This window comes from Neodothiora populina (genome assembly GCF_041146345.1).
Source record: "Neodothiora populina strain CPC 39397 chromosome Unknown canker_contig_17, whole genome shotgun sequence".
Taxonomy (NCBI): Eukaryota; Fungi; Ascomycota; class Dothideomycetes; order Dothideales; family Dothioraceae; genus Neodothiora; species Neodothiora populina.
This window is the reverse complement of record NW_027191406.1, coordinates 211,337-239,245: the sequence shown is the minus strand read 5'-3', so window position 1 is coordinate 239,245 and position 27,909 is coordinate 211,337. Positions and strand designations below refer to the sequence as shown.

General features: G+C 51.3%; 9 protein-coding genes across 13 annotated transcripts; 6 read left to right on the top strand and 3 right to left on the bottom strand.

The window, feature by feature from the left end:
- Nucleotides 1-4,077: 4,077 nt before the first annotated feature.
- AAFC00_004001 (uncharacterized protein) lies at nucleotides 4,078-5,454 on the top strand (the record flags this gene model as incomplete). The annotated part of the gene is made up of 1 exon (XM_069343564.1): nucleotides 4,078-5,454. The coding sequence occupies one exon, from the start codon at nucleotides 4,078-4,080 to the stop codon at nucleotides 5,452-5,454; it is 1,377 nt and encodes a 458-aa protein (XP_069202117.1).
- Nucleotides 5,455-5,936: 482 nt separating this feature from the next.
- AAFC00_004000 (uncharacterized protein) lies at nucleotides 5,937-7,004 on the bottom strand (the record flags this gene model as incomplete). Its single annotated transcript, XM_069343563.1, has 2 exons — nucleotides 5,937-6,114; nucleotides 6,166-7,004. 2 exons carry the CDS (start codon nucleotides 7,002-7,004, stop codon nucleotides 5,937-5,939), a joined length of 1,017 nt encoding a protein of 338 aa, XP_069202116.1.
- Nucleotides 7,005-10,161: 3,157 nt separating this feature from the next.
- AAFC00_003999 (uncharacterized protein) lies at nucleotides 10,162-10,821 on the top strand (the record flags this gene model as incomplete). 2 transcript variants are annotated; one of them, XM_069343561.1, is made up of 1 exon in its annotated part: nucleotides 10,162-10,821. In XM_069343561.1, the coding sequence occupies one exon, from the start codon at nucleotides 10,162-10,164 to the stop codon at nucleotides 10,819-10,821; it is 660 nt and encodes a 219-aa protein (XP_069202115.1). The 2 variants fall into 2 exon arrangements, with proteins under 2 accessions (XP_069202115.1, XP_069202114.1); XM_069348130.1 differs by having other exon boundaries at nucleotides 10,222-10,821.
- A 25-nt stretch (nucleotides 10,822-10,846) lies between these two features.
- On the bottom strand, nucleotides 10,847-12,204 carry AAFC00_003998 (uncharacterized protein; the record flags this gene model as incomplete). 2 transcript variants are annotated; one of them, XM_069343559.1, is made up of 3 exons in its annotated part: nucleotides 10,847-11,094; nucleotides 11,187-11,666; nucleotides 11,736-12,204. In XM_069343559.1, 3 exons carry the CDS (start codon nucleotides 12,202-12,204, stop codon nucleotides 10,847-10,849), a joined length of 1,197 nt encoding a protein of 398 aa, XP_069202112.1. The 2 variants fall into 2 exon arrangements, with proteins under 2 accessions (XP_069202112.1, XP_069202113.1); XM_069343560.1 differs by having other exon boundaries at nucleotides 11,187-12,204.
- A 2,487-nt stretch (nucleotides 12,205-14,691) lies between these two features.
- On the top strand, nucleotides 14,692-16,022 carry AAFC00_003997 (uncharacterized protein; the record flags this gene model as incomplete). Its single annotated transcript, XM_069343558.1, has 2 exons — nucleotides 14,692-15,077; nucleotides 15,143-16,022. 2 exons carry the CDS (start codon nucleotides 14,692-14,694, stop codon nucleotides 16,020-16,022), a joined length of 1,266 nt encoding a protein of 421 aa, XP_069202111.1.
- A 247-nt stretch (nucleotides 16,023-16,269) lies between these two features.
- AAFC00_003996 (uncharacterized protein) lies at nucleotides 16,270-17,586 on the bottom strand (the record flags this gene model as incomplete). Its single annotated transcript, XM_069343557.1, has 3 exons — nucleotides 16,270-16,925; nucleotides 16,985-17,511; nucleotides 17,564-17,586. The coding sequence occupies 3 exons, from the start codon at nucleotides 17,584-17,586 to the stop codon at nucleotides 16,270-16,272; spliced, it is 1,206 nt and encodes a 401-aa protein (XP_069202110.1).
- Nucleotides 17,587-18,707: 1,121 nt separating this feature from the next.
- Nucleotides 18,708-19,666, top strand: AAFC00_003995 (the record flags this gene model as incomplete). Of its 2 annotated transcripts, XM_069347765.1 has the most annotated exons (6): nucleotides 18,708-18,710; nucleotides 18,805-18,861; nucleotides 18,950-18,965; nucleotides 19,155-19,280; nucleotides 19,346-19,558; nucleotides 19,632-19,666. In XM_069347765.1, 6 exons carry the CDS (start codon nucleotides 18,708-18,710, stop codon nucleotides 19,664-19,666), a joined length of 450 nt encoding a protein of 149 aa, XP_069202109.1. The 2 variants fall into 2 exon arrangements, with proteins under 2 accessions (XP_069202109.1, XP_069202108.1); XM_069343556.1 differs by lacking the exons at nucleotides 18,708-18,710; nucleotides 18,805-18,861; nucleotides 18,950-18,965 and having other exon boundaries at nucleotides 19,187-19,280.
- Nucleotides 19,667-20,877: 1,211 nt separating this feature from the next.
- Nucleotides 20,878-21,762, top strand: AAFC00_003994 (uncharacterized protein; the record flags this gene model as incomplete). The annotated part of the gene is made up of 2 exons (XM_069343555.1): nucleotides 20,878-20,909; nucleotides 21,141-21,762. 2 exons carry the CDS (start codon nucleotides 20,878-20,880, stop codon nucleotides 21,760-21,762), a joined length of 654 nt encoding a protein of 217 aa, XP_069202107.1.
- Nucleotides 21,763-24,188: 2,426 nt separating this feature from the next.
- AAFC00_003993 (uncharacterized protein) lies at nucleotides 24,189-27,768 on the top strand (the record flags this gene model as incomplete). 2 transcript variants are annotated; one of them, XM_069343553.1, is made up of 3 exons in its annotated part: nucleotides 24,189-24,828; nucleotides 24,898-25,116; nucleotides 25,178-27,768. In XM_069343553.1, 3 exons carry the CDS (start codon nucleotides 24,189-24,191, stop codon nucleotides 27,766-27,768), a joined length of 3,450 nt encoding a protein of 1,149 aa, XP_069202105.1. The 2 variants fall into 2 exon arrangements, with proteins under 2 accessions (XP_069202105.1, XP_069202106.1); XM_069343554.1 differs by having other exon boundaries at nucleotides 24,213-24,828.
- Between the last annotated feature and the right edge of the window lie 141 nt (nucleotides 27,769-27,909).

Below are 27,909 nucleotides of genomic sequence, written 5' to 3'. Positions count from 1 at the left end.
GATGGGGCACGATGACCCTAGAGGCGAGGCTTCGATGCGATCGGGAGTGGTCTGTTGTTCGTAGGATTGAGCAAGGCGAAGGCAGGGAGGAGGGTCTGTTTGCTGAAGGAATTGCGATCCCGGTTCGATAGTGGGCAAAGACGGGGCAGAGACTGGATCTTCTAGAGCGATAGATCGAAAACGATAAAAGAAAAGAGAGACCTGACTTAGATACGTGAAATCCACACCTTCTTTCTTCTTCCTTACTTACTGCCAAAAACCCCTCGAGCTCACTCAACACTTGCCTACCTACAGAAAAGAGGGCACGCACCCACCCATTATCATTACCCTACCTACTACTCTCTTTCGCTGCGGGCTCCGGCAATTGTTTCAAACCGTATTGGGCAATTGGAGGGGCACACCGGCGCATGACATGACCACCGCTAACGAGGATCCTAAAGAGAAAAGGGCACTACTATCTCTTAAGGCAGAGGGTTGTGCAATAATATCGTGAGACCGCGAGACACGAACGAAAACCAGCAGCGCGCACGGGTCAAACAACCAGTCAACTCTACCTTACTCGACTCATTACCTATATTTCTCAGCCCGGCCATTGGCAAATGACGACCCTGGTCCTGCTAAGCTCTAGACGACAGCGCCAGTCGCCAGTCCGCATGCGACGGCCCGCTGCAGGGGTCATGGCTCGAAGCCCCACCTTCACCGCACTCACACGTGTTGATGTGCGACCCGCCTCACCTGATGATTCTTGGACCTCGGAAATGACTTCCAAATGCAAGTTCCTCACATCTGTCCGGTCCTGTGATGAATAGACAGGCCGGAAGCCTGCGGGGACGTGATCGAGAACGTAAAAGAGCGTACTTGTAGAATAAGCCCTGTATCTGATAGGATTCCCTGATCAATGCACATTGGCGAAACGGACGGGTCTCTGTGGGCCAGCTGTCACGGCGATCAGCCTGTCAATTAAAAGCAAAATTCCCAATATCATCCAGACTACTGGGCGCTGTCGTCAGCCTCAAACGCAGATAATATGGTGGGGTGTTGAAAATCATGGAGAGAGAATAGTACTGAGGTACGCTGTACATGGACGCCATAAGAATCGCTCCGAAGGGGATTGCGGAGCGTGGCGTTCGGCGCATGACCTATCTGTGAATAATATGACCTGTATATTCTGGAGGATTCGTGTACAAGCAACGTTTAAAGTTCTCTTGGTCATTCGCCATTCCATGCCGAGGTCCTTCACTTGCGACGTTCGTCTCCTTGGCAGGGTTCGGTATAGTGCCCGGTTGTTGTTACGCAACATGCAAGTGTATTTTACATAGGACTGTCACTCGGACACTCATCTTATTTTCGACTCGGTGGCACTTGGGATGCTATCCACTTCGTAGTAGTATCTCCACTAAATACTCCTTGGTAGGACTCGCTTCGCCCATGGCTGTCTGTCAACACGTCTTCGGCAAATCCGGGTCATATAGTGTGTCCCTAGATGCGGCGGTGGCTATTGATCTCCGCATAGGGTTGCAGATCCAATTAGCGAGATACTAACTACAACACAAGCACTGGGCGAGTCATCAAAAGTGATCGCTCCTGTCGTTTGCGCGACTGTACCTGAATCTTCTAAGCGAGACTGATGGAATCCTGATGGGTCTTGGGTTTTGAGTCCACTAATGAGTAAATCGTTGTGCGGTTCAAATGCTGCCCGGCACTCTCACGTCGCGATACTGCACATTGCGAATCGAAGATACAGGGTCTGGCGGTATCGATTACAGGTTATGGTTCCAAGTGCTTGTTTTGCGACAGATAAGCTTCACTAGGTGTGTCCTGTACAGTGTCCAGGAGTGATATAATGACTGAACACTCACTGGGTTTGTTATCACTCGCGGCAAGGCCATTTCCTCCCTTCAACAACTAGAAAATTTTGCTGTTAGGGCTGTACAGTCTTGACCTCAGTTGATTCATAATGCGTGTCAAAGTTGACTCGATCGTGAGCATGAACGAGCATAACGTCTGCACCTTCCAGGCAGTTGGTGACTATCTGCTTTTAATGTAAAGTTGTCTTCATACGGGTCAGATCGATCATGTCCAGTGCGCTCCGGAAGCTGCATGATGTATACGAGCGCAGTGACGATGCTGATCATGAGCACGTTGACGTGAGAAGAATGCCGTCCGTGAACGATGATTATTGTTGATGAACTGATTCGTCCCCAGGACGAGCTCAGCATATTGCTGCTGATGATTCAGGGATGGTCTGTCCTGGCGCGCTCTCCTCAAGCTCACACTGATCAATGAATCTCGGTAATAGCCTCGATCCGCTTGGATGTTCGCAACACAGCTCTTCACTATGGAAGACCACAGAGAATGTCCTATTCTCCGGGTAATGCGAGAGAAGTTCGCAAACTCACAAATGCTGTGAGCACTGATATCGCGCATGGACGTACTGTGGTGCCATGTTCTCTTCGTGCTTAAGATGCCGAGCGCAAGAAACCACAAGTAGACGGACTAGTCAGTGACCAAAGAGCTTTGTCAGCCGTGACATGAAATGGCAGAGCAGCGGCAGCATTATGGAGGCATGGTTCCGATGCCACTGTGCGCCCATCGCAGAGATGTGATGTCACCGCCACCATGGAACGACATTTGGTGAGGTTTGTTGTTGCGAAGTTGCAGGGTTACGCAGATTTTTCAGAGCAAGGGATATCTGCATTATAAGTCCATCTCAATTATGGCGATCAATTGCTGGCGTGACCTGGTAGAATGGTAAAAGGCAACAAGGTCATTTGCCGCGTTGGCGCGCGGGCGTATCTTCTTCGCCAATTCGGGTGACAAGCACCCTCGCCATAGGCATTACGATATGGTAGACCATCCACAGCCATTCCGCCACATAGATTTCCTCTATACGGGTAACGAGGAGTTCGTGTTCCCACATGTTGTGCTTCCAAGATATGCCCCCAAGAGTGCCTTACTTTGACCAGGATCAATTTATTTCTCGTTGCTACCGATACCAGGACTTTCACTAAAGCGATCTCTGTTTTCATTTCTCTCCGTACTGAATCATACCGGTCCAGGTTCCCCCGGACATGACTCCGTGGTCCCCGTAGCGTTCTAGCGGTAATGCTTGGCCTCAAACCCTTGACTGCCTGAGCTACGAGCCAGCCGAAGTAAGGTATGATCGAAGACTGCGATACCCATGAATCATGGAGGTCATAATCGGGCATTTTGCGAGTTTCGGTGCACGTGCTCGGCAGCAGCGCTTGGACATTGAGCAGCGAAGAGCTGAAAAGGCGCTTAGAGCTCCAGTGAACAGCACAGTCATAACGATTTAAGGCTTCTTCATTTTTTAGTGCAAAGGTTTAGTGTACGCAGACATGCTGATTTGTCCTGCAATTAGCTGCAAGAGTCCATCCCTCGTGCACATGTCTCACAAGTAGTTGTAGAAAGAACGTTCGTCCAGATATTTGGCGTTCAGTTCCTGTCCAGTTGACTTCGGCCAGGACATGATTACGGTCATTTGACGAAGAAGATCCCAGAGCTGGTAGCAACGATAGCGGTAAGCATGCTGAGCGTACAATGCTATGCTTTGGTCATCGCATTTCAAAGGCAGGTCTGTCAAGAGGTGATACGAAGCTTCACGAAAGGCGCATAATAGTGATCGTGGACGTCTGTTGTAGTTGATGCGATTTTACAAGATCAAGTTACTTTACCGTACCTACCTTAGGTACTGTGTAGTATCTTAGAAGGCGGGCAACAGCGTACACTGTGGCAGCTGCACATATCTTATCCCCGGTATAACCGAATATCATCATCGACTACAGACGTTCGGAGCTTCATCACACGCGCTGCGGAGGACCCCCATACTCGAACGCATACCTCCTTACACATCTGGACTTGAACCCGTGATCTTAGCCTTTTCCTCAAGTCAAGATAGAAATGGCGTCATAACATAATTGGGCAGCCAGCTTACTTTAAGTCACGACTTATTCCAGGTCCTCACTGTCACATATCGGTCACCTCGCCCTTGACTCACACGGCCAAACATACGATATACCTACCCTCTTGACCCTTCCTGAACCACTCCCTTCATCAATGTACAACATAAAGAAGCTGTGGCAGCGAGAGCAGCCATATGAGCCGGTAACAGGGCAATCTACGGACGACGAAAGAGAAGATGACGATGAAATCCAACCCACTACAGGCTTCTCCTGGCTCGAGTACCTTGTCTTCCTCACACTGGGAGTTGCCATGTTATGGGCTTGGAATATGCTTCTAGCTGCCGGACCATATTTCCAACGTCGCTTCTCTTCTAGTGCGTGGATATCTCACAATTTCCAAGCTGCAGAGCTCTCGGTGTCCAGCATCACAAATCTCGGCTCTATGGTTATATTGAGCAAGATGCAAGCAAAGGCTTCATATTCGCGACGAATCGTCGTCGCCCTGATCATGAATATTATTGCCTTCACCCTCCTGGCACTTTCTACAACTGTACTCTCTGGCATTGAGGCAGATGCCTACTTTGTTTTCATCATTTGTATTGTCTTTACCACGAGTCTGGCCACGGCTTTTTGTCAGAACGGCGTTTTTGCATTCGTTGCAGGTTTCGGACAGGAGAGATACACGCAAGGCATCATGACTGGCCAAGCCGTTGCCGGCGTTCTCCCTTGCATCGCTCAGATCGTATCGGTTCTATCAGTCAGAAAAGGTCCTCCGCCTGCACCCCATTCGGACGTGGATGATGCTGCAACCGATCGACCGGGCCCGCCCCCTGTCCCCAGTAAGGCAGCTTTCGCGTACTTCCTGACAGCCACCGCGATCTCCGTCTTCACGCTGGTTGCTTTCATCTATCTGCTTCGCAGGCATCAGAGATCCAAGGCTGCGCTTTCTGGGCTTGCAACCAGTATTAGCTCCCTCGTCGAGCATGAACGAAAGCCGGTACCGTTCAGCGTCCTTTTCAGGAAATTGAGATGGCTCGCTGGCGGTGTGTTCATCACTTTTGCCATCACCATGTTCTTTCCAGTCTTTACTCAGATGATATTGAGTGTACGAGATCCAGCAGTCACATCGCCTATATTACACCCACCCTCTTTCATTCCCTTGGCTTTCCTCTTCTGGAATTCAGGCGACTTGCTAGGCAGGCTTATCCCCGCATTGCCTCAACTTTCCCTCACTTCGCGACCGAAGCTAATATTCGTCTTGGCGATATCGCGCGTCATCTTCATACCACTCTATCAGCTTTGCAACATTCGAGGACACGGTGCCATTGTCAACAGCGATGTATTCTACCTTGTTGTCGTCCAGCTTCTGTTCGGTATGTCGAATGGCTACGTTGGCAGCATCTGCATGATGGGCGCTAGTGAGTGGGTTGATCCTGAAGAAAGAGAAGCAGCCGGCGGTTTTATGGGCATGTGCCTCGTCGCAGGCCTCGCAGCTGGCAGCCTAGCAAGTTTCTTTGCTGCTGGCGCCTAGTGATGTAGCCGTCTATAACGCTATAGCAAATAGACCTCACTAGTGCTTACAGAATACTTAAATTACCAGGTTGATGGGTCAGACATCGGTTGATACTACCGTTAATGGCAATTACTTGGCCTTCCGCAACCTCACGATATGCAGGGACGGGTCATAAGCCGCAATTTGAAAGATGCATCCGATCATGCAGCCATCCTCCTCACCCAAACAGCAGGTTTTATGTTTCGGTTACCAGGATTATCCGAGTCGTAGTGCTTGACCCACTTCCGCATATGATCTGCTCGGATGAGCTGTCAATAGACGCAGATGAGCTTGCCGCATGCACGGTGAAAGCCATATTTCGAGCTTGGTACCTACACTATGGCTTGCTCAATTGCAACAGTGTGGCGCTCGCATGGCAATCAGTTCCACTCTCATACTCAATTAAGCTACGGTGTGACAACTCATGGAAGAACGACAAGATAAACAAGGCTTGAACATTGTCAATGGAGCATTTCATCTACACCGATGGCAAGATCCTCGCAGCCAACAACGAAGCCCCACGTTTTCGCTGCATTGAATTCAATGCACTGCTGGGCAAAGTCAGGACTGGTAGTGCCGCATCCGTCATGAAGAAGCACACAATCATAACCCTTTGAGAATGCATCTGTGAAGGTGCCACTGTTCGGAGATTAGAGAAGTGCGCATCGCGATGTCACATCAACCACTCACCTGACGCATTGATCCGTATTGACTCCAGTAAAGAGAAGAGTGCGTATGCCATGCTGCTCTAAGAATAGTTCGCACGGCGTAGTCGCCCCCCACATGCCACTCATACGGTTCTTATGGCACCACACATCCGGCTTATACGATGAGCGACAGCCCTCTTCGTAGATCTTGTCTAAAGGAGGATGTAAAGCAGCATTCCAAGAGTCCCTCATCAGCAGTCTACCGGCTTGAATATCGTTACCATTGGGGAGAGTGATGGTTCCGCAGTCAGAGCCCAGACCTTTGTAGATCCGATCATCTTTGCCGTTCTCTAGCAGCACCGAATCGCCCTGGTGTCTGGGCGAACCATCCTTGTCAACACCAATACCGTTGGATATTCTTCCCGTGAACAGCGCTCCGCTTTCCTGACGAATCATGTCAACGGTCCCTTCCTCTGGTTCCGGAACTGCTTCAAACCCAAACGCCCGTTTCACTGCTGGTGGCATGGTGGCTACGTCCTCGTCCGTGAGACCCCAGTTAAGCCAGATTACCTGAATACCGGCGTTTCTGGCGGCTGGGATAGCATACTTCTCCAATTTGTCGCAAGCAGCATGGCCTGGTCCTCGCTTGCGACCAAATGCTTCGGAGAGGAAAAAGTTCTGCATGTCGATGATCACGAGAGCTGTCTTATTGGGGTCGACAGCGATTGGAGTCGTAGATGTGGTAAGATTTAGTCTAGGCGTGATAGGTGCAGCAGTTGGCGATGAAGGGTGTGTAAGATCGAATCGATTAGCTTTGGAAGAATGCAACCAGAAGTTGTCAGAGTTGCCAATGACTGCATTACGATGTTCTGAGGATGGCATTCTTGCGTTCATGTAATTGCAATCACGATGAAAGGTGGTCGATAACAATGGGACTTTCTACGACTGCATGCTGCAGCAGTCCGGGATTTATGTCAATAAGGGCTACGAGAAAGCCTATGGCTACTGTTTAGGTGGAGCGTGCTGCCCTCATGACCTATTTTATATGTAGATCTATTTGGATTTTCACATAGACTGATAACTGATACCTTCGCTGATCGATATCAAGATGCGTCCGTGGAATAAGCTACTTGCTATGAGGTACAGTATTACGGAGTATAATTGCGGGGTCAAGATAGCAGATAAGTCCTCCGCAGCTGCCAATCTGGGCCAACTCTGGCCTATCCTTTCACTCGAAAGTGCACAGAACCAGGTGAGGTAAGCTAAGGTAGGCAAGTGTCACAGTAACGGAAGCAGATAAGCCTACTCTACACACATTCATACAGTACCAAGTGTGGCGAGGATTGTAAGGTGTTCAAATACAACGAGCACAGTCGGACTTTCGGCGTCTGGAGATACAGAAGCGGGTGAGGCTCAATTCGAAGATTGAGTGCTTTGTATCTCATGTTACAGCGCAGTGATGCTACATGATATGTGCGCGGCGAGATCTTCACGGCAGTCACAGTGCAGCGCCATCATCGCAAGCATATCAAGACGGGAACAGCCTGGCCTTCGATCCCTGCCGCATTGCTGTAAGGTACTGTGACTCGACTGTCTCGGAAGCGAATCATTCGAACGACGATTGTTCCTGCTTCGCGGTCTGACAAATATTCCTCGATCAATCGTGACTTCACGGCTCTGCTGTGGCCTCACTGTAGGCTTACTGGAGCTTCATGCACGAACCCTAAAAGTCAAAGACATCCTGGTACTTCATATGGCTGCTTGGAGATGAGAACCTTTGGCACTTCGGTGTTTGCCCGATATCGCCAACACATCGGAGGATAAGCCGCGTGGACGATTGCACGATCATGCTTGCAGTCCGAGATTGGCTCTCCTCCGATCGCTTCTGACCACTTTCTAGGCATCGCAGTCTACGATTGAGTATGTATCCGGTCAGGCGGTGGAAAGAGTGGACCAAGTCATCGTGCAGGACTAAGACATCCACTATTCTACATGACAGTGTCACTTGGTCTGATTGCTCTGTACTGTAATGCGAAGCTGCTCAGATGCGTTGGTGTCGGGATTGCTAGAGATGTGGGGGCACATGCCACAAGCCGCAAAGACGGCAAGGTAGGTGGTTCGATGCCAGCGAAACTACACATACTGCTTTGGAACATCAGATGTAGCTTGTGGACCTCGTGCCATTCTTACTTTGGTGATGACACCAATGCATTCGACGCTTGCACGTTGACCTGCCTTCTACAGTGACGATGCGGACATCAGTCGGTCAAATCCGGGTCCTTCATTACCACGCAAAGTCAAGAATCCGGAAGCAGGCATGAATGCAAACATATCGCGGAGGGACATTTCAGCTGCAGCCTTTACCGCCTGCTTGCTTGCTGCAGATAGGAGCATTGACACCTCCATTGTTTCGCAGCGCTGCAATGCCGTTTCCTGCACGGCTATACTTGCTTTGGACATCAAACACTCAATTGTTCTTCACAGTCGACAGGAAGACCATTCATTTGCAATACAGGATGAGTGCAAATCTTCACTTAACGGACTCGGGTTGCAGTGCTTGACTCTTCCTACCGTTTTACCTGCATTAATGGTGCAGACTCTCTTACTTAGTTGCTGCCAAACATGATACGTCGTGCTGCATTTTGATAATATAAGCTGGCCACGCAGCTGTACATCATGCGCGACCACTTCTGGGTCATTCATGAGTGCCCGATTGTTGATGGACTGGTAAGCAGCAGGATGGTCTACTTGGGATAGCAGGGATGCGAGGCTGGAAGTATGGGTTTTGTCTCAAGAACACCGACCGCATGATCAGCATGATGGTGGGAAAAGGCAGATCTTCCGCTGCCTGCTGCCGAAGAGCTCAAGAAGCTCACCTGCAGGACAAGGCTAAAGTCATATTATGCATGTAGATGGAAGACGGATCTTTTTCGAGAAGGTCTCCGCAATAGGTAATATGCAGCTGACCGAAAGACGCAGGACCCGCTCACCTCAACAGCCCCAGATGGAATACAGTATCTTTGCATGAAAGATCGTCGTTGTCAGAACTCAGAGATCCTTGTTCCGAGACATAACAGTTTAGTATTTGTTTCGCCAGGGATACACCCATCCATCAAGAGGAAAATCATTGCTGCTCGACCGTTTCTCGAGTACATCCATGTCGAGTCCACCAACATTGCTATTCATGCCTGTTGATCCACGGCATCATCTCCGCACCACAGTCGTGCTACCATTGGGCAAACTTCTCTCAGACGGACCCGGGAAAGGAAGGTGGGGAGTGTCTGCTCTCCATCGATGTGTATGAAGACACTGTACAGACCGGATTCTGGTGAAATCTGCATGGTGTTCCAGTCGCACCGTAACCTCTATTGCCCTCAGACTTCCATCTTTGGGTATGGGAATGTCTCAGTTCGAGAAAGCCCATTTTACAAGCACCAGGCGGGTGTTACCAGATCAATCACACAAGGTATATGCAACACAACGGCTCTTTCACTTGTTGTCTTGTCGTCGAGATGGCAATGTGCAGGTTCATCCCAGGATCGACTCTTCCAATTGGCTGGGGAAGATCAGAGGCCATGTATCGAACCCTCGGCCGGCTACCGCAATCTCTTTACCTCATATGTGACGAAGAAGGGGTGTGGGAATATGCACGTTTTGGGAGGGGGCGGTGTGGAGACTCAAAAGTCTCCTCAAGCTTTTTGGGAAGATTTTCCCTACAAACAAAAGCAGGCAAGGGTTACTCATTGGTTAGTCGAGTGGCTGGGTGGAACGGGGGACATTGATTGAAAACAAAGACTGCCCAAAGTGATACATCCACACAGATGCGACTGGTCATTTTTGTGACGAAATCAAGCCTTTGCACACAACTATTCCACGTAACACTGGTCCGCCCAAGGCTGTCTGCTGTAGTCGGTCATTGTCGGGTCGCAAGCTTGCTATTTACTTGTCCAGCCGAGTCACACCGCAATATCTCGATTCGACCATATATGAACGAAGTGAACCAGAGAGCGGCCAGGAGACAAGACGAAACACACCAAAGATGAACCATCATCGCATCGACTCTCATGGAACGAGTGCCCAACCTCGCGCGAGAGACATGATGGCTATTGGATTCCTTGCTCCTCAACACCCTGATCCATCAGCATCAGTCTCTCATCATGGTCGGGACAGGCAAGACTCTAGATCCATGCCGATTGTTAGACCACAGCTGCAAGCTCTGGCATACGGAGTCAATGTGCGGGCGAGCCTGGACGTGCGTTTGCCAGGCAACATGTCGTCAAGACCGCCGCCCACATTCCTGCAACATGCTCCGTACACATCACGGCCTCCATCTCTCTGTTCCTCTTTGAACAGCACGCCTGCAACATCGCCAGATCACGGATGTCTCGAAGATCCAGACAGGGCGCCTCGAGAACGTCGCGATCCCTATTCGGACGAGATGCGCTTCTTCATCATGTTCGCGCGGATCGTAAAGGAGCACGACTGGCGCAAGATCGAGGATGATTTCGAGCTCGTCTTCAACCAGCGACGTCCACGCGACGGCTTGACCGCTGTCTACTACCGCATCAGGACCAGCTGGGGAATGCAACAGGTGTTGAAGAATGGGCCGGACAGATGCAAAAATGACATAGACGTCGTCAATGTGCGAGCTCAGGATCTACCACCGAGTTTCCTGAGACGTATTGGATATCTGCGTTGAGGGTGGGCAAGGGAAAAAAAAGGCTTTAATCCTCGGCGTCTTCATCCTCATCGTCTTCGTCCTTTTTACCAATGTTGTTTTTGTGACCGCGCATCCAAGGATGCTTTTTCCACGGGTTCTGCATGGCGTCTTCTTCGTCGCTCCAGGCGCCCGTATCGGAGTCCCATTGCTCATCATCCGAGCCAGCATTACGATACCCATAGGCGTTGCGGTTATATTCGTCGTCGGAGGCGACCTCATCCTCGGGGTAATCTGCTCCATAATAGCCCTCGGCTGTTCGGGCGCGAGAGATGTCAGTAATGGCTACGAGAAAGTGGTCTCTTCCGTTCTCTAAAGCGCAAAAAATAAAGAAGCAATTTACGTACCATTTGAGTCTTCACTGTCCGTCTCGAACTCGTTGTCCGTGTCCTCGTCTTGGAAATAAGTCTCCCAGAAGGGCTGATCCTGCTCCGTGATGACGATGTAGCCTACTTGAACACCATTTGTCGCATCATTTGCATCTACAGCAGGAAGCATGACAGGGTCCTTGGTGCGAACATACGTGTCGTAAACGTAATCGTCTTCGTCGCCCGACTCCGTCATGGTCATATCGACATCACCCGTAGTAGTTTCTGTCGTACCATCCGTAGCCGTAGCATACTGTGCCGAAGAAGCCGCGACGACCTGCGGATGCCGATCCCTGTATCTCTGCACAGGTCTCTTCGGGATGGAAACGACCTTGGGCTTCTGCCCCGCCTCATCACGCGCAGCCTCCTCGAGCGCAAACCTCGACAGCGCATCAACCAGCATCTGTGACGGCGGCGGCGGCGGCGGCGGCGGCGGCAGTGGTAGCGCACTGCTACCCCCTGCCGCCCTCATCGCCGCTCCTTCCTTCCAGTTCGCCGCCCGCCACTGCCTCTCCTTCGCATTCGCACTGGGTCTCTTCAGCGCCGTGGACGGCTTGTCCTCTTGCGTTTGCGCCGCGGGTGCACCGCTCTGATCCTCGTCGCCGTGCACGCGCTGCTTCTTCGCCGTCGTCGCCTCGATGAACGTGGGTATGTCCTCGGCGTCAATCTGCGCTTTGCGCTTGCGGCTCGCTGTATGCGTCGTCGTACGGGCTTTGTCGATCGCGAGACGGAAACGGCGGGGTCCCCCTTCATGTCTGTTTCCTCCTTCTGTCGTCTGCGTCTGCGTCTGCGTCTGTGTCGTTGGCGGATTATTGTGTGCCGCTGCGCCAGGGGCATGACCTGCGTCGTCCGTCCTCGTCTCGTTCGGGTGAGGCTTCTGAAGCCGGAACTGCCATGTCTGGGGACGCTTTGTCGACAGGTCTTCCAGGAATAGATCTGTGGTTGGGTCGGCGCCTCGTTTGCGCTTCACGCGCACTAGGGAGGGGAGTTCTGTCATTGCGCTCTCTCTCTCTCTCCTTCTTTCTCTTCTGTGGGTCGGTGGTGGTCTAAGGTAGGTATTGACCGCGGGTATGGGTGGGCGAGGTGGGGCGCGGGATCTGGGTCTTCCTGCGTTGCTTATGTGGATTTGTTGGATCTATCGGATATATACAGTGTGTACTGCGAAAGGCGAACTGCTAAACACCAAAAAAAAAGATTGGGCGATAACAAACAATGGACAAGGGGGACATCGGGCGGCAGCTCCCGTGTGGGGGGAGTAAAACGACGTCACGGAAGTGTATAGAAATGCTTACGGTAGGTATAGGTCTGTAGGGATATTGATGGTTTATAGAACAACACAAGGCAAATAACATGACCTTACAATTCAGTTTCTGTAGCTGATATGATTGTCCAGGCAAGGTTGAGAAGGATTCATCAGAACGATGCGTGGTTATGACTCGAGCCTTATATGGTCGTTTGCAGTTCACTTCTCATACCTTATACATGATCTCGACGGGAACCCTGTCCAAATGACTAGAACCATAGCCCAGAAAGAATGAAAAGGGCCAACGAACGAATAGAGTCTTGTTTAATGTTGACTTGATTTTTAAATAATCACTGTGCATTCACAGTCATTGTTGTGCTCTGGGCATATTTATGTCTTTGCTGATGGCTATCGGAAGAGACTCTGCTGGGTCTAATGGACCAAGGATACTTCAACCTAAGCAAGTCAATACTTTTCTACAACAAGCTACACGACAGCCGGCGAATCATCTCTCGAGTCTTCCGTAGAGTGCTCACATGGTGTCATCTGCCCGAGCTCATCGTACTGCTCCTTACTGGAAGACTGACTACCTCAACGCTGGCGCGTGATGACCATACATGACATGGTCATTGATAATGATGTTGTGCACACTCCAGAGGAATCCTTCAACATGCACAAAGAGGCTGATGTCATGGTAGACCGACAGTTGCCTCTACGACTCACCTACGGACCTTCAAATATGACTAACACATCTGATGGTTCCTCTAATGGGCCGTGCAATGAACACCTCTATAAGAAAGCAGTGGTGTTTCGATAATGGATGCGGGCACCAACACAGTCGAGTACGATTGCAGACCAACTTAGTCGGCTTGGAAAGACTGTGTACGATTCAAGAACGTCGTATGCCTTGGAAACCACCGTTGCCCCATCCAGATGTGCATCAGTGACGAAAGCACATGACCAGTATCTCCAACACAGCAGCGTGGTGTCATGTTGGACAACCGAGACAACGAAGTGATGTTGCCGGTGATTGACCAGGTTAGCCCTGTAGCAGGCCCAGCAAAACTCAAAAGGCGATGAGTCCCGATGAGAGATTAACAGCGGAGTGGTGCATTCCCCCTGACGAGAAAAATGACATGGCTCGTCTTCACCGGAGCCCACACCGGACTTGACGCTGCACTGATCTGCAGGCTTGCTGTACTCCGTCTTTGACATGTACTCTCATCTTTGACGTCTGCAGAGACCCTTGTGTCACGGCCAATGACATCCTTCTGTAGTGTCTCGACTCTCGTGGGTTCTCCGGGTAGTACTGACAATAGGATGGATCACGATGAGGGAGCTCAAAAGTCCAGCTCGCCCCTTTCGAAAGTAATCACCAGACTCGCTGGCAAGGGGCCATGATTTCTTATCATTCATCTTGGTCTTCGTCGGCAAGAAGGTTGTCCAAGTATATCGAGCTTGGCCAGATCGGGAACGGGGTACAGCTGGAGGAGAGATTGGTACTCTGCCACTCGCCAGGAACGTGCAGGACAGGTTACCTGTTTCGGCCACAAGCGTGAGACCGTTAGTTGCTGTGTTGCTGCCTCAGGAAGGATGTGATGGTTGACTCTGGGTCGAGTAGATATAAAAGGCTATCGTGTTTACCTTGCAGCACCGACACATCTCTTGCATGAATCCGAAGACTCAGCGTCACTAATTGTTTCAATTCGATATATATTCCTCTTACTATCAAGCCAACAGCATGTGTATCTACGAAAGAGTGGTGTATCCGTGCGGAGGCCATGTAAAAGTCTATCACTGTGTCCAATTCTGTCTCATCTACCTTGTGACGTTAGAAGAGGCACAGCGCGAAGGTACACCCCCTCCAGGCTCTCGTGGATGCGGATACAACTCTCCAGCAAGCGTCGTCAATGACACGTCCATTGCCATCGAGATATGTCCACGATGCAACCCATCGAAGAAAGATGGACGAAGGCGAGACTCTCATCTCAGAGATCGGAGAGGCAACAAGTCATGAAGTGTTCAAAAGAATACTTACATGCAGTCTTATCGATAACCAGTTCCGATCGAACCCAAGGAAAATCCGGGGATATATGAACAACTGCGTCATAGGCACAATACCTTACTACATGATGTGGCATGGTCCAGGTAAGATAACACCGCTGGGAGGTCAAAGAGACTCGGACATAGCTTTCTCTTTCCTGAACATCAGCAAAAGAAGAAGACTGAACATAGGCCAAAATGTCCAAGTTAATCCTAGCAATAAACGCAGGCTCGTCCTCGGTCAAGGTCTCTGTATACAAAGGATCGTCCAAAGATGTCGAGCCTCAGATGCTGGCGGACATTTCTGTAGCGGGTCTCACGGCACCGCCGGCCACAGTGACATATAAGCGTGGAGACAAGAAGATCAAGGGGCAGGAAGTCGATGGTGTCACTGGACAGGAAAGCGCCTTTGAATACATCTTGAAACATCTCGTAGACGACGATGGCCTGCCAGAACTCAAGCAGAAGGAAGATATCGAGTTCGCATGTCACAGGATCGTGCACGGCGGAGACTATGACCATGCAACGAGAATAGACAAGGACACTTATCAACACCTCGAGGAGCTTTCTGATCTTGCGCCCCTGTAAGTACATCCTCCTGTCCACTCTATTACGACGAAGCACCTTGCTAATGTGCTGTCACGCCCAGACACAACGCAGGTGCTCTGACCATCGTCAAAGCAGTCTACGAGCAGCTCCCCAAGGCGACGAACATAGCCATGTTCGACTCGACCTTCCACAGCAGCATCCCAGACCACGTGCGCACCTATCCCATCAACCAAAAAGTAGCCAAACACAACAAACTGCGCAAGTACGGCTTCCACGGACTCTCCTACGCATTCATCACCCGGGCCGTAGCCGAGTCTCTGAACAAATCGACCTCGGACCTCAACATCATCGCGCTGCATCTCGGCAGCGGCTGCTCAGCATGCTGCATCCGCGGCGGCAAATCGCTCGACACATCGATGGGTCTGACGCCGCTCGCGGGCCTGCCGGGCGCCACCCGCTCCGGCAGCGTCGACCCGAGTCTGATCTTCCACTTCACGCACAACGCGGGCAAGCTGAGTCGCGAGAGCACAAAGGACATGCACATCACGGAAGCCGAGGAGATCCTCAACAAGCAGAGCGGCTGGAAGGCACTCACCGGCACGACCGACTTTGGCGTCATAAGCTCCAAGGCCGAGCAGGGCGACGCGGACTGCAAGCTCGCGCTCGACCTTGTCGTCGATAGAATCCTGGGGTTCGTGGGCAACTACTACGTCAAGCTGGGCGGCAAATGCGACGCTCTCGTCTTCGCGGGAGGGATCGGCGAGAAGGGCTCGTTGCTGCGCAAGCGCATCGTCGAACAGGCTGCTTGTTTGGGCTTCGAGCTGGATCAGGCGAAGAACGAGCGCCCGGATGATGAGGTCGTCACGCGCATCAGCTCCGAGGCGTCGAGGCATAAGGTCTTGGTCTGTCAGACGGACGAACAGTCGGAGATGGCGAGGCAGTGCACGAATGATGCCGATGAGTTCAGGAAGAGGGCGTGAATGCTTGGAGGTGTCGTGAGGTCTAGACTGTGAAGTTTCCAGCAGTAGGACTTTGATAGATGATTAAAGTCATGAATTCTCCTTCTATTTTCGAATGATGGTCAGCATCGTTGGTAGTGTACGAACGATATGTGACGGCTGTCAATATATGACAAGCCAAGACATGCACCAGACTAGAAGTAAGGGGAGAAAAGCAGGCTCGACAGGGAGCGCAGCAGCGCAGCAGTAGCAGTGTTGTATTCAGCGACTATAGACTCCCAACAAGCTCAGCAAACGACCATCTTCTTTTCCGCCTGCGCCAATCCCTCTTCATCTTCCTCGCCGCCCCATCGAGCCAAAGTTCCCTCCTGACCCTGAACGGAGCATCAGCAGGCGGCGGATCCTCCACGGCTGGCGCATCGGCCACGGGAGGCCTCGCCATGGGCGTGCCCTGTCCCCCTCTGTGCTTCGGCTTGACAAGCAACAAGATAAACATGCCCACAACCAGCAGAACCAACAACAGCAGAATCTTGCGCTTGGTCGTCTTCTTCTGGTATGTGGTGGCCACCTTGAGCTCCTTGTCCGCCTCCTTGACATCCGTCGCCATGCGCTCGACGTTGTAGTCGACGCGGTCCAGCATGGTGCCCTGATCGATGACCATGGTCTGCAGTTCTTGGAAGATGTTGGACAGGTCGATGATGCCCTGGGCGATCTGTTCGATTTCTCGTTCTCGTTGCGCGATCGTCGTGTCGTGGAGCCCCGTCGAGCGCTGTTTTGCCAGTTGCTTCTGTTGCAGCAGAGTCGACTGTGCGGATGTTCGATCCATTTCCGAGTCCATCAGGGACGGATCGGTGTATGGGTTTTGTGGGATCGGGGTCGATGTGCCGTCCAAGGGCGTGTTCATGCCTCCCAGCTGCCGTAGCTCTGTGAGTCTTGAGTTAGTCGGTCGCTTGGCGGCATCAGTGTCACGAGCCAAAACTCACTCTTCATGTACGCCGTCTGCTTCTTGCGGAACAGAGCGCTCACGTCGCCGACTCTTGTGGCGAGAGATATCTTGAGGTTGTTGGCCATGGTCTCTTCTCCCGAGGCGATACCGCCGTTCTGCTTGGCATCCCTGACCATCCTGTCTATCCGCTTGATGGCCTTCTGGCAGGTCTGGAACCCCCTGGTGATCTCGGACGTCATGGCATCAATCTCGCGCTCCTCCCTCTGCTTGACAGCGTCGTCATCGAATCCAGGAAGCACGTGTTTCTGGTGCAGTTGTTCGAGCTTCCTCATGAGTTTCGATATCGAGTCGAGCCACTCGGTGACTTCGTCTTGGATGTCCAGCCATCGCGGAGGCAAGACGTCCATTTCAATGACGGCATCTCCGTCGTGGTCGAAGGCGCCAGCGGACATGAGGCCTCGCCGTTCCTCTGCGACCGAGCCATTGTCGCCAAAGGCTGCCGATGCTCCTACATGGGATCTGCCTGTAGGATGGTGCGAGTAGGACTGGCGATATGAGATAAAGCTGCGCTGAACATCAGTTTGTGTGTCATACGCCAGGGCGGACTGGTCTTTACAGGTTGGTTCTATCGCGCCACATTGCGCGGGATCTATGGATGGGTTGAATACAGCATAGAACTCAACAGCACTCTCATCATGTGGTCTTAGCTCATGCGATCATCTAACGGAAACAAGTTGTGTGTTGGAGGTTGATTGAGGAGGGATGGGCAGGGTGAGATATGCAGATGTATATTTCGTTTGTCGAGAGGTATGTGATGCGTACAAATGTAACGATAAGGTGGAAGGGTCAAGATACCACGGATGCCTCAGAGCCGATGTACGAGTAAAGCAGACATGACTTCCACCGGGTTAATAAAGGCAAAGTAAGGCATCAGCCACAGTAAGTGACAGTAGACAGTAGTGCACATGTCTGCCAAGCTACAACAAGAACAGCAAGCAGGAGAGAGCTTTACCTGATGCTTCACATACCTTACCTTACTTTCACACAGACAGTTCCACTACACACCTCGGACAGAAAGACACGCACGACTGAAGACACGAGAAACACAAGGTATTAAGGCCTTGTCCAATCTGTCGTTTGTTCGGTTTGATCTGCAACCTGACGTCTACTTGTGCCTTTCCCCTGCCTCATCGCGAATAGAAACGTACTTTGAAAGGGTCAGAGAAGGAATCGCACAGGGCACAGGCAGGACAGGGCACGCACATGCCACTGTTCCAGGCATTGAACTTTGCTGAGCACGGCAGAGGTCGAGGTTTGAGCTACAAGTACACAGGGCACTAGATCCGGCCCCGCCCAAGCACAGCTGCTTTCTTGAGAAAGTAAATTGAGTGTCAAGGACAGAAGCGTGGAAGTTTTAGATGATGATGATAGTGGTACTAGTGCTGTGGCGCACAGGTTGTGTGATACTTGAGGCTTTGTGTGAGAGAGACAGAGACAGAGAGACAGAGAGATGGAGAGCAGCGCACGGCACATTCGTGGCCCACGCCAGGCCAGGCGTCAACATCAATCGCTGCCAACTGTTGTACACCCCAAATTCCTATCAACTTACCTACTTGCAACTTTCACCCATCTCCCCTCTTTCCTCCCACCACTCTACGATAACACTTATAATACCAGTGTATTCTTTAGGCTGAGCCTCGGAATATACTCGTCCAACTTGCCTCAGTCTTTCCTCTTGTGAATTTCCCACCAGCGATACAATGGTAGAGTTCCCTGTTTACCCCGCCTATCTTCAGGAGTCATCGCTCGCGCGATACATTCATCGTACTGCTTACTGACATTGTGTTTCCTCGAAAGGCCGATTCTCTCACCGAGGAGCAAGTCTCTGAGTTCAAGGAGGCCTTCTCCCTGTTCGTAAGTGCCTTCCGCCCTGGGCATGGGGTCCTTCCCTGCATCCTCTGCGCATTTCTTGTCTTTGTTCTGTTGCTGACGCCCAAGCCAGGACAAGGATGGCGACGGTATGTTCTTCTCTGCAGCCATATCTGGCAGCATCGAATTCGGTTCCACCTCTGTCTGCACTCAGCGAACCACTCGGAGATCCATCTCTCAAACGCCGTGGACCCCCTGTTTCGACATTGACATTCCATACGACTTCATGCGCGCGCTCTCAACACAATGACAGCACCACTGACAGAGCGTCCTTACAGGTCAAATCACCACCAAGGAACTCGGCACTGTCATGCGCTCTCTCGGACAAAACCCCAGCGAATCTGAGCTCCAAGACATGATCAACGAAGTCGACGCTGACAACAACGGCACCATTGACTTCCCAGGTCAGTCTAGACTCTTGCTCTGCACCAACTCCGCCGACCAGAAGCACAAAACTAACCAAACGCAGAGTTCTTGACCATGATGGCTCGCAAGATGAAGGACACTGACTCTGAGGAGGAGATCAGAGAAGCGTTCAAGGTTTTTGATCGCGACAACAACGGTTTCATCTCTGCTGCCGAGCTGCGTCATGTCATGACCTCTATTGGAGAGAAGTTGACCGACGACGAGGTCGACGAGATGATCAGAGAGGCCGATCAGGACGGCGATGGACGTATCGACTGTTCGTTTTCCCCTTTGGAATCGCTCACACGAGATGGCCCACGAGTTATTGCTGACCTCTCTCGACTTTACAGACAACGAGTTCGTCCAGTTGATGATGCAAAAGTAAGCAGACGATCAAATCTGCAAACAAATACATACGGCATTACGAAAACGTGAAGCATGCGGTGTCAAAAGGAGGAGAAGGTGTTGCCGGTCGCGATCAGGAAACTCTTTTCTTTTGCCTTTCGACCCACGAGGGAGTTATTTCTCTTGTAGCATTGCGCCACGATATTTCTCCTTGTCTCTACTTATGAGTACAAGAGAGAGAAAGACGAGAGAGTGACAGACCGAGACAGAGGAGGTGAAAGACGACGGGATCACAGAAAGACGGGGAAGATATACCTGTGAAACCACTTGAAATGCTTCACCAATTGCTATTACTCCTCTTTTGTTTTTCTTGGCTATAAAGTGCCATTGATATATTCCTATTCGATAGATTCGTCCGGCCATCTCTTGTGTTCTTTGTTCTTTGACGACTGTCTCTTGCTCTGCCACCTCTTGAGACTCATGAACACAACCTCGAGCACCCAGTTGTAAAGGAAGACGATAGACCTCGATTCATGTATATGCTATCAATATTCGAGTCAACATAGACATATGAAGATACAAGCCCGGGTCTCCATGTACAGTAGCTATGGTCAAGGTAAAGTTTGGAACAACACTCTGTCACTAAAGCCACCCACCAACAGCCACGGATGCTAGAAGAGTAATCAAGTCGTTCCATACTCTGTTTGATGCACTAACATTAATAACAGAATGTAACTGTGTAAGCTAGGTCAGGTAGATATCAAGCTTAGAAACACCCATATGAACCGAGGAGTAATGAGACGAAATAAATAAGGTAAGTAATTAATGTAGCACGAGATGTGGGGGTAGGGTACCTAGTCGAACCCCATCCATCCATCCATCTATCCATTGTCAAAATGAGGGGAAAGGTGCGGACAATTACCCGCCTCACTCTGCTGTATCTCACCACTTGTTGATACAATACGATAGGAGACACTTAGTGCAACCGAGCCTTCCTCGAGTCTGTGTGTGACTGGTGCAACAGTACCTTACTCTTCTATTTGTGGTCGGATATAATTTGTGTTCGAGTCCTCGGCGTCTTTCTGTGCAGGTCTGCCGGTCCTACGTCTGTTTTATCTGCATATCTATTGCTTGCTCACGTCGGACCTGTCTACCTAAGATACCTTGCCTTCGCATCTTAGTTGAGGTCATCAAGGCTTTGACTGCCTCTAGCAGGGAGTCCCTGGGTCTAGAGTAGGAAAGTCAGACGAGATGGCGGTCGCTAGACGATTAGGTATGTTCTTGTCTAGTTCACTGAACCCCTTGCCGTGGACACGGAATAGGGAGTGATCGGATAGAGATGGACAAGCAGAGACAAACAGTTGCTTTGGACTGACGTTTTGATATGTGTACAGCTAATCCGGTCATATTGTACGTTCAACAATTCCTGCTTTACTCTACTCTGCTCTATTATACTCTAGACGACAGACCATTGAACGTCTATCTTTGCTGACCCCGGCCCTCTGGTCATACAGTATCTGCGACCTCCAAGAGAAGTTCCGCCCCGCAATTTACAACTTCTCTCAAGTGATTGTGACTACGCAAAAGATCCTCAAGGTCGCCAAGATCCTGAATATACCCGTGTTTGCGACTACTCAGTCTCGAGCCAAATTAGGAGAAACCTGTAAGGAACTCGGATTGGATGGCGAGAGCGACGATGCTACAAAAGAGGGAATAAAAACAGTGGCGCATGTGGACAAGACGGCTTTCTCTATGATGGTGCCGGAGCTGAGGAAGGCGTTTGATGCTTTACCTTCTTCGTCTGCGTCGAATGGATCGGGTGGGATTGACAAGAAAGAGGTGGTCATAGTGGGCATCGAGAGTCATATCTGCGTGACACAGACGACGCTGGATCTTTTGAGAGAGGGGCATAAAGTCTACATTCTGGCCGACGGTGTGAGCAGTTGCAACACGGAGGAGGTGCCGATCGCGCTCGCCAGGTTGAGGGCCGAGGGTGCCGTGGTCACGACGAGTGAGAGCTGGATGTATGAGTGCATGGGCGATGCTGGAATCAGTGAGTTTAGGGATATCGCCAAAGTCGTCAAGGAATTCAACTTCAAGACCAAAGAGGTGCTTCAGTCATTGTGCAAGATTTAATTGATTCGTTTACATCAAGTTGATGCAAATACATCCCTTGTTGCGCTATATTGCCGCTTATGGTCCATTGCGAGTGAGACAGTAGTGTAATGCATGACCTCACGTCAAGGTCAGGCAGTGTATCGACCTTGCATCGTAAGGAATGATATGAACCTTGCATAAGGTCCACATCTTCCGTCCTCCAAGTGACCATCGAGTGGTGATAGGATATTCTCCGAAGAAGTGACTCACCACTGTGATAGTGATACCTGACGGCTGTTCCTGCATGAGCCCCCCGGAAACCTCGAAGGCGGTAAGCTGATTCATTGTTCAGGCCATGTCGGCAGACGCAGACTCGGCCAGAGGTCATGCTCCTTCCGACCAAATCCATTCACGACACAAAGGCCGGAAAAAGCCTGCGAATTGTGGCTGTTTGAGATGTTGCGTGGAATTGATTGGACGCCGTAGATGAGAAGGAGGTCCGAGTAGTAGGTCATGCCGGAGGGAGGCATCGCCTCACATGATGCAGCAACTGCAGTTGCTTCTGTGCGACACGTGCACAAAGGGAGAGGACGGCCTTGCACAAGACTGTACTCCGTACAGCAGCTAATATATGAGAATTACAATAGAGTGAGAACAGCATTTGGGGCTTCTCCAGGTGTGCTTGCCCGAGTTCACCTACCTTTCGTGGTCTAGTGGCTGTATCTGCGAATCTACTTAATCTGCTACCAGAGTGTTCTGATCGGTCAATCCCAATGTTCTAGTGGGAAGGGGGGTCACGCAGGCCTGGGTCGTTTATTGTTCGAGTCGAGTAGCTTTGTACAAGTACAAGTACAACGTTTAGCGATGGCGGGGAAATTGTCGTTATATCCGGACACAGATGGGCTAAAAAAAAGGTCACGATTGTTCGCCTGATAGTGCATTTGGTAATTGTAGCGTATGACACATATACTTCATATAGCACGAGACAATTTGTAGAGCCCAAAAGCAAGGCAGCAGGACGAAGGAGAGCCAGAGGCAGACATCTGCTGTAGATCAATAGCCAGAGAGCAAGATGATAAGCGTTCGGCAAAAAAGGCGGACGGAAGCGCGAATGGGGGAAGCAGGAACAATGAAAGAAAGAAACAAAGAAAAGAAAAGAAGCCGTGTTCGGGCCGTGCGTGAATGATGTCTTCCAGGTTGTCATTCGGCCGCTGCAGGCGCTGGCTTGCTTGAATTGACCTGACTGGACTTTTGATGATTGTGTCGTTAATGACCTTTTAACCCGTTTCAGACAAACTGGACGTCTCTTGATATTCATCTTCCCTCCCCCCTCCTTTTACCAAAAGGGCTAGAAACAAGTCCACATCGAAGTCCGAGAACGAGCAAGTGGAAGTTCCATGGTTCGAATTTGCAGCATTCGCAGAGATAGATAACGCCTAGAAGTCACAATAGTAGTGGTGGAACATCTACTGTACAAGTACTGTACTGTACCGTAACAGTGCCACAGAAAGCGCCATCGGACGTGCTCCACGCTTTAGCAGTCTAGCAGCCCTTTCCACTACACACAGTGTCCCTGTGCCTGGCCGATAATTCCCATTTGCCGCCTGCAAACAACAACGACAACATTTCGAATTTGGTGCAATTAAACGCCGCACACGCAACCACCGACCTGGTCTTGCTCCCCACATCCTCCCCTTTGCTTTTCTCTCGTCGCTGCTGCTGCCGCATGCATAGAGAGACAGCAAGTGCAATCACTGCCACTGACACTGCCATTTCCACTGCCGCTACCGAAGTCGACAGCACATACTTCCTTCCCTCTTTACGATAAGGAAGCTGCATCCAAAGTCGACTCTGGAAAGCACTCTTCAAGCAGAAAAGGAGCCAAGGCCCATTCTCATTCAAAGGTGTCACAGGCGCTTCTTTCTGCAGGTCGCTCTGCATCTCTTTGCTGCACCTTCTGCTGCACATCACCAAGCCCGCCTTTGCTAAACTTCTTGGGACTTTCGGGAATCTCAGCCATCCCATCCATCCTGCACGCCTTGACTGCGGCCCATTACCCACTTTGCCCATTTATACGGTTTCTATATTGGCTCTTGCCATATTGTCTGACTCTGGTGTCGCTGCTGCAACTGCCGCAACTGCCACGACAACTGCAACTGCAACTGCAACTGCAACCACTACCGCCACGACCACTTAACAAGTCGCCACAAAATTACCTTATTTCCCACGACTCTGTTTACTTGACTTTTGAAAAAAAAAGGGGACACCGATCAGTCGCCCCCCCATCGACTACACAGAATCCGTTTTGTCTTTTGAAAGAAAGTAGCGCAATTCTGCCTGGTCACGCAACCACACCCCTCCATCTTCACAACCATCCCGCCGCTCTGGCGCAATCTGCGAACCTGTCTAAACTTACCCATGAGCATGCGGAATATCTGTTCAACCAACCTCGTTGGAAGCATCTCATGACGCCCGGGCAAGCCTCGAGCATGTCGAATTCTACAGATAACAGCAGACAGTACGGCGCCCAAAGGAGAGGACGACCGCCGTTCAGCAGCCACCAGTCCAACTCCGTTCCTTCGACGCCATTGCAACATCCCCGCGACGTCAGATTCTCCTCGCGATCGCCTTCGCCCACGAAAACCTTAGGCGCCAATTCACCGCAGTCAATAGCATCAGAAGCCGTGGGCGCACATCCTCCGCCGCGACTTGTACAGCCTCCGGTCTGCAAGTTTGAGATCGGCGCCGAGATCAAAAAGAGACGGATAATATACACAGAGGGTGGCAATGAGCCTTTGCCGCCACCTGAGGAGGAGCCGAAAAAGTATCTCGACCCACACGAGGATGATAAACTAACAGGGGACATGCGAGAGCTCTACGACCGAATATTACCGACAGATGAAAGCGAAAACCGGAGAGCATCACTGGTCCGGAAACTCGAGACGATCCTGAATGAAGAATGGCCTGCTTCCGAGATCAAGGTTAACGTCTTTGGCTCTTCTGGAAATCTCTTGAGCTCTACCGACTCTGACGTCGACGTCTGCATCACGACTAACGAGAAGAAGCTCGAATCCATGCACACTCTGGCTGCTTTGCTACACCAGCGTACGTTCTTCTCTCCTTCCTGATTGCCCGTGGCTCGCGAGAAGCGCCCCTTGTTGACCAGAACCCTAGATGGCATGGAAAAGGTTGTGTGTCGCGCCTCTGCAAAGGTGCCCATTGTGAAGGTATGGGATCCTGAATTGCAGCTAGCATGTGATCTCAACGTCAACAACCCCTTGGCCTTGGAGAATACGCGTATGATCAGAACCTATGTCCAGATGGACGATCGAATACGGCCTCTTGCCAAGATCATCAAGTACTGGACGAAAAGACGTATATTGAACGATGCTGGTAAGTCCTCGCTTGCTTTTGCTCGCCGCAATGCGTCATCATCGGCTGACCATCCACATAGCTTTCGGCGGTACCATCAGCTCTTACACCTGGATCTGCATGATCATCAATTTCCTGCAAATCAGAGAACCACCGATATTACCTTCCCTGCAGAAAATCCCCCATTCTCGGTCCACGACAGCAGACGGTCAGCCGTCTGTTTTCGCCGATGACCTTGATGAGCTGCGCGCATTTGGCAAAGACAACTCGGAGAGCTTGGGGCAGCTTCTCTTCCATTTCTTCCGACATTATGGCTACATGGTGGACTACGGCGCATCCGTTGTTTCAGTCAAGGAGGGCAGGCTACTTCCGCGAAAAGAGAAAGGATGGGACGCAAGCAATTGGGCGAACAACAAGGAGGCGAGATCGTCATTATGTGTCGAGGAGCCCTTCAATACACCTAGGAACCTGGGAAACTCTGCAGATGATTATGCCTGGACTGGCATCCACAAGGAGATACGGCGAGCATTTGACCTCATCCAGGACGGCACCAATCTGGACAAATGTTGCGAGCAATACGAGTTCCCTCCGGAGGAGAAGTCAAGCACACTGTTCCAGAGACCTACGCCCAAACTGCCCGTACTGAGGAGAAGCGCCTCTCAGACCAACCGAAACAACAATGGGCAGACCAGACCGCAGCATAATGGAAGAAGTGGCCGGAACAGCTCCAACCAGAGGAGCAACAACAACAACAACAACAACAGTCGCAGAGCTTCTAGTGGGACCAATTTTGCGAATCAGAGAATACCCTATGTCATGAGTCCACCTCTCAGTGTGAATCCCGCGGATTACTTTGCCACTACGCGAATGTCTACGGACCAATTGCATGACCAGTTGTACAAGCAGTATCAGTATCTACAGGCTCAGCAGGAAGCTCTTAGGAATCAGCTTCTGCAACAGCAGCAGACACAGGCTCAGATACATGCCCAGGCGCAAGCACAGGCCCAAGCCCAGGCTCAGATTCGCGGTATGGATATTGGTGCATCGCCGCGCCAGCACAGGTCCTCCTTTACCAATGTCGGTCCCTCGCCGCAAAGCCCTCGCTTCTTGGAGAACACGCCGAATACCGCACCGCTCCTTCCAGGTTCGTTGTACCATTATCCAGCACGATACCCGCCGCCGTCTCCACTCGTGCAATCGCGGACGACAGAAGATGCGGCCACGAGCCCTTCTTCGCCATCTCAGTCGAATACCACGCCTACTTTACGAAGAGGTGTACATCGTGGCTCCGTTACAGATGGATCCTCTGGACCGAGATCGCAATCGCAACCAGGTAGATCGTTCCCGAATGCCTTGACTCTGCAAGGCCTGGTCCATCCAGGCTATGATGTTTCGGGAGCATTGGGCACACCGTACTTGGTCTCGCGTCCTGTGCATACATATCCGCAGGTACAGGCGAACGTCTCGGTGCGTCAATCGAACGGATTTGTCTATGCGGACAATGCGATGCCGAAAGAGTACGTGGGGTACTATGTAGGGCAAAGTCCTCAATTGCTCCCTCAGTACCAAGCTGGGAACGTGTCCAAAGTGCCTTCGTTACAGAGCACACCTACCAGACCGATTGCCTCCCGCCGCATCTCTCCCGAGCTTGTTCTGCCGCAAGCTTCTAGCGCATTGCGCTATCCGTCCCGATCACCATCACCGCTGGGTCCAGATAGGAGTCAAGCTTCGTCGACCAACACCAGATCCGGGTCAACCCAGCAAGCTACCCAGCCACCGAGACCCGTCGAGAGTCAGGCACCCGTCATTGTCAACGGATCCAACACTGGATACACATTGTCGAGGACCTCAAGCTTGACGGGGTCGACATTGACGAACTCAAGCTATACAACGCCTGTCGGTAATGGTGTCGATGCGGCTTCGGAGAAGTCTCTGCATGAGCAGATCCGCCTCCTAACTTTGGACACCCCATCGAACTACACGAATGGCTTCGCGCAGCATCAACAGCAACAGCAGCAGCAGCAGCAAGTCAGCACGATACGACCATCGAATGCGTCTGCCGGACAGACACTGGCAACGCAAACCGTCTCGAACAATCACTGGCAAGAGCCGTATGACCGTCGCGATGACCATTCGAGCATGAGTCATGCGTCACTTGCACAGCAAGGTGAAAGAATCGCTCGAGCTCGTAACATGGCCCCGCTGAACTTGTCACCACCCAATGGAGATCGATATACTCCTCCCGAACAGGTTTCCACTCCACAGAATGCGAACGGTCCTGTGCTTTCTCCGGTCGAGGAAGCACGTACAGAGTCCCCGAGCGTGGGCCGCGGACCTGACATGTCAAGGTCTGGACATCACCGTAAGCCTCAAACGCCGAACCACAATGTTAATGGCAGGGCGGGCGCTGAGAATCATTCCCACAATAAGAAGGAGAACAACCACTCGTCGAGGACAAATGCCTCCACAGCTCCCCATGGCCCAAACACTGGTGCTGATGGTACAAAGTCACAGAACCAACAGCAACATCAGTCTTCAGGTCAATGGCAAACAGCGCCTAGCAGAAAGAATCATAAGAAGAACAAGTCTGCGGCGAACGGGAGGAGCGGAAACAGCCCAAGGACTGGAGGCGAGCCTCTACCTGTGAACGAGGCTGATCGCAAGGGCGGTTGAAACTAGGCACCTCTGTGCTGAAAGTTTGTAAACGGGACAGACACTCTTGTGGATGATTCAGGGTCACATTGCTACATGACTGCGAAACGAACGCTTGCAACGCTTCTCAAGGAGCCCGAGACCATGTCTCTGAGGTTCGTC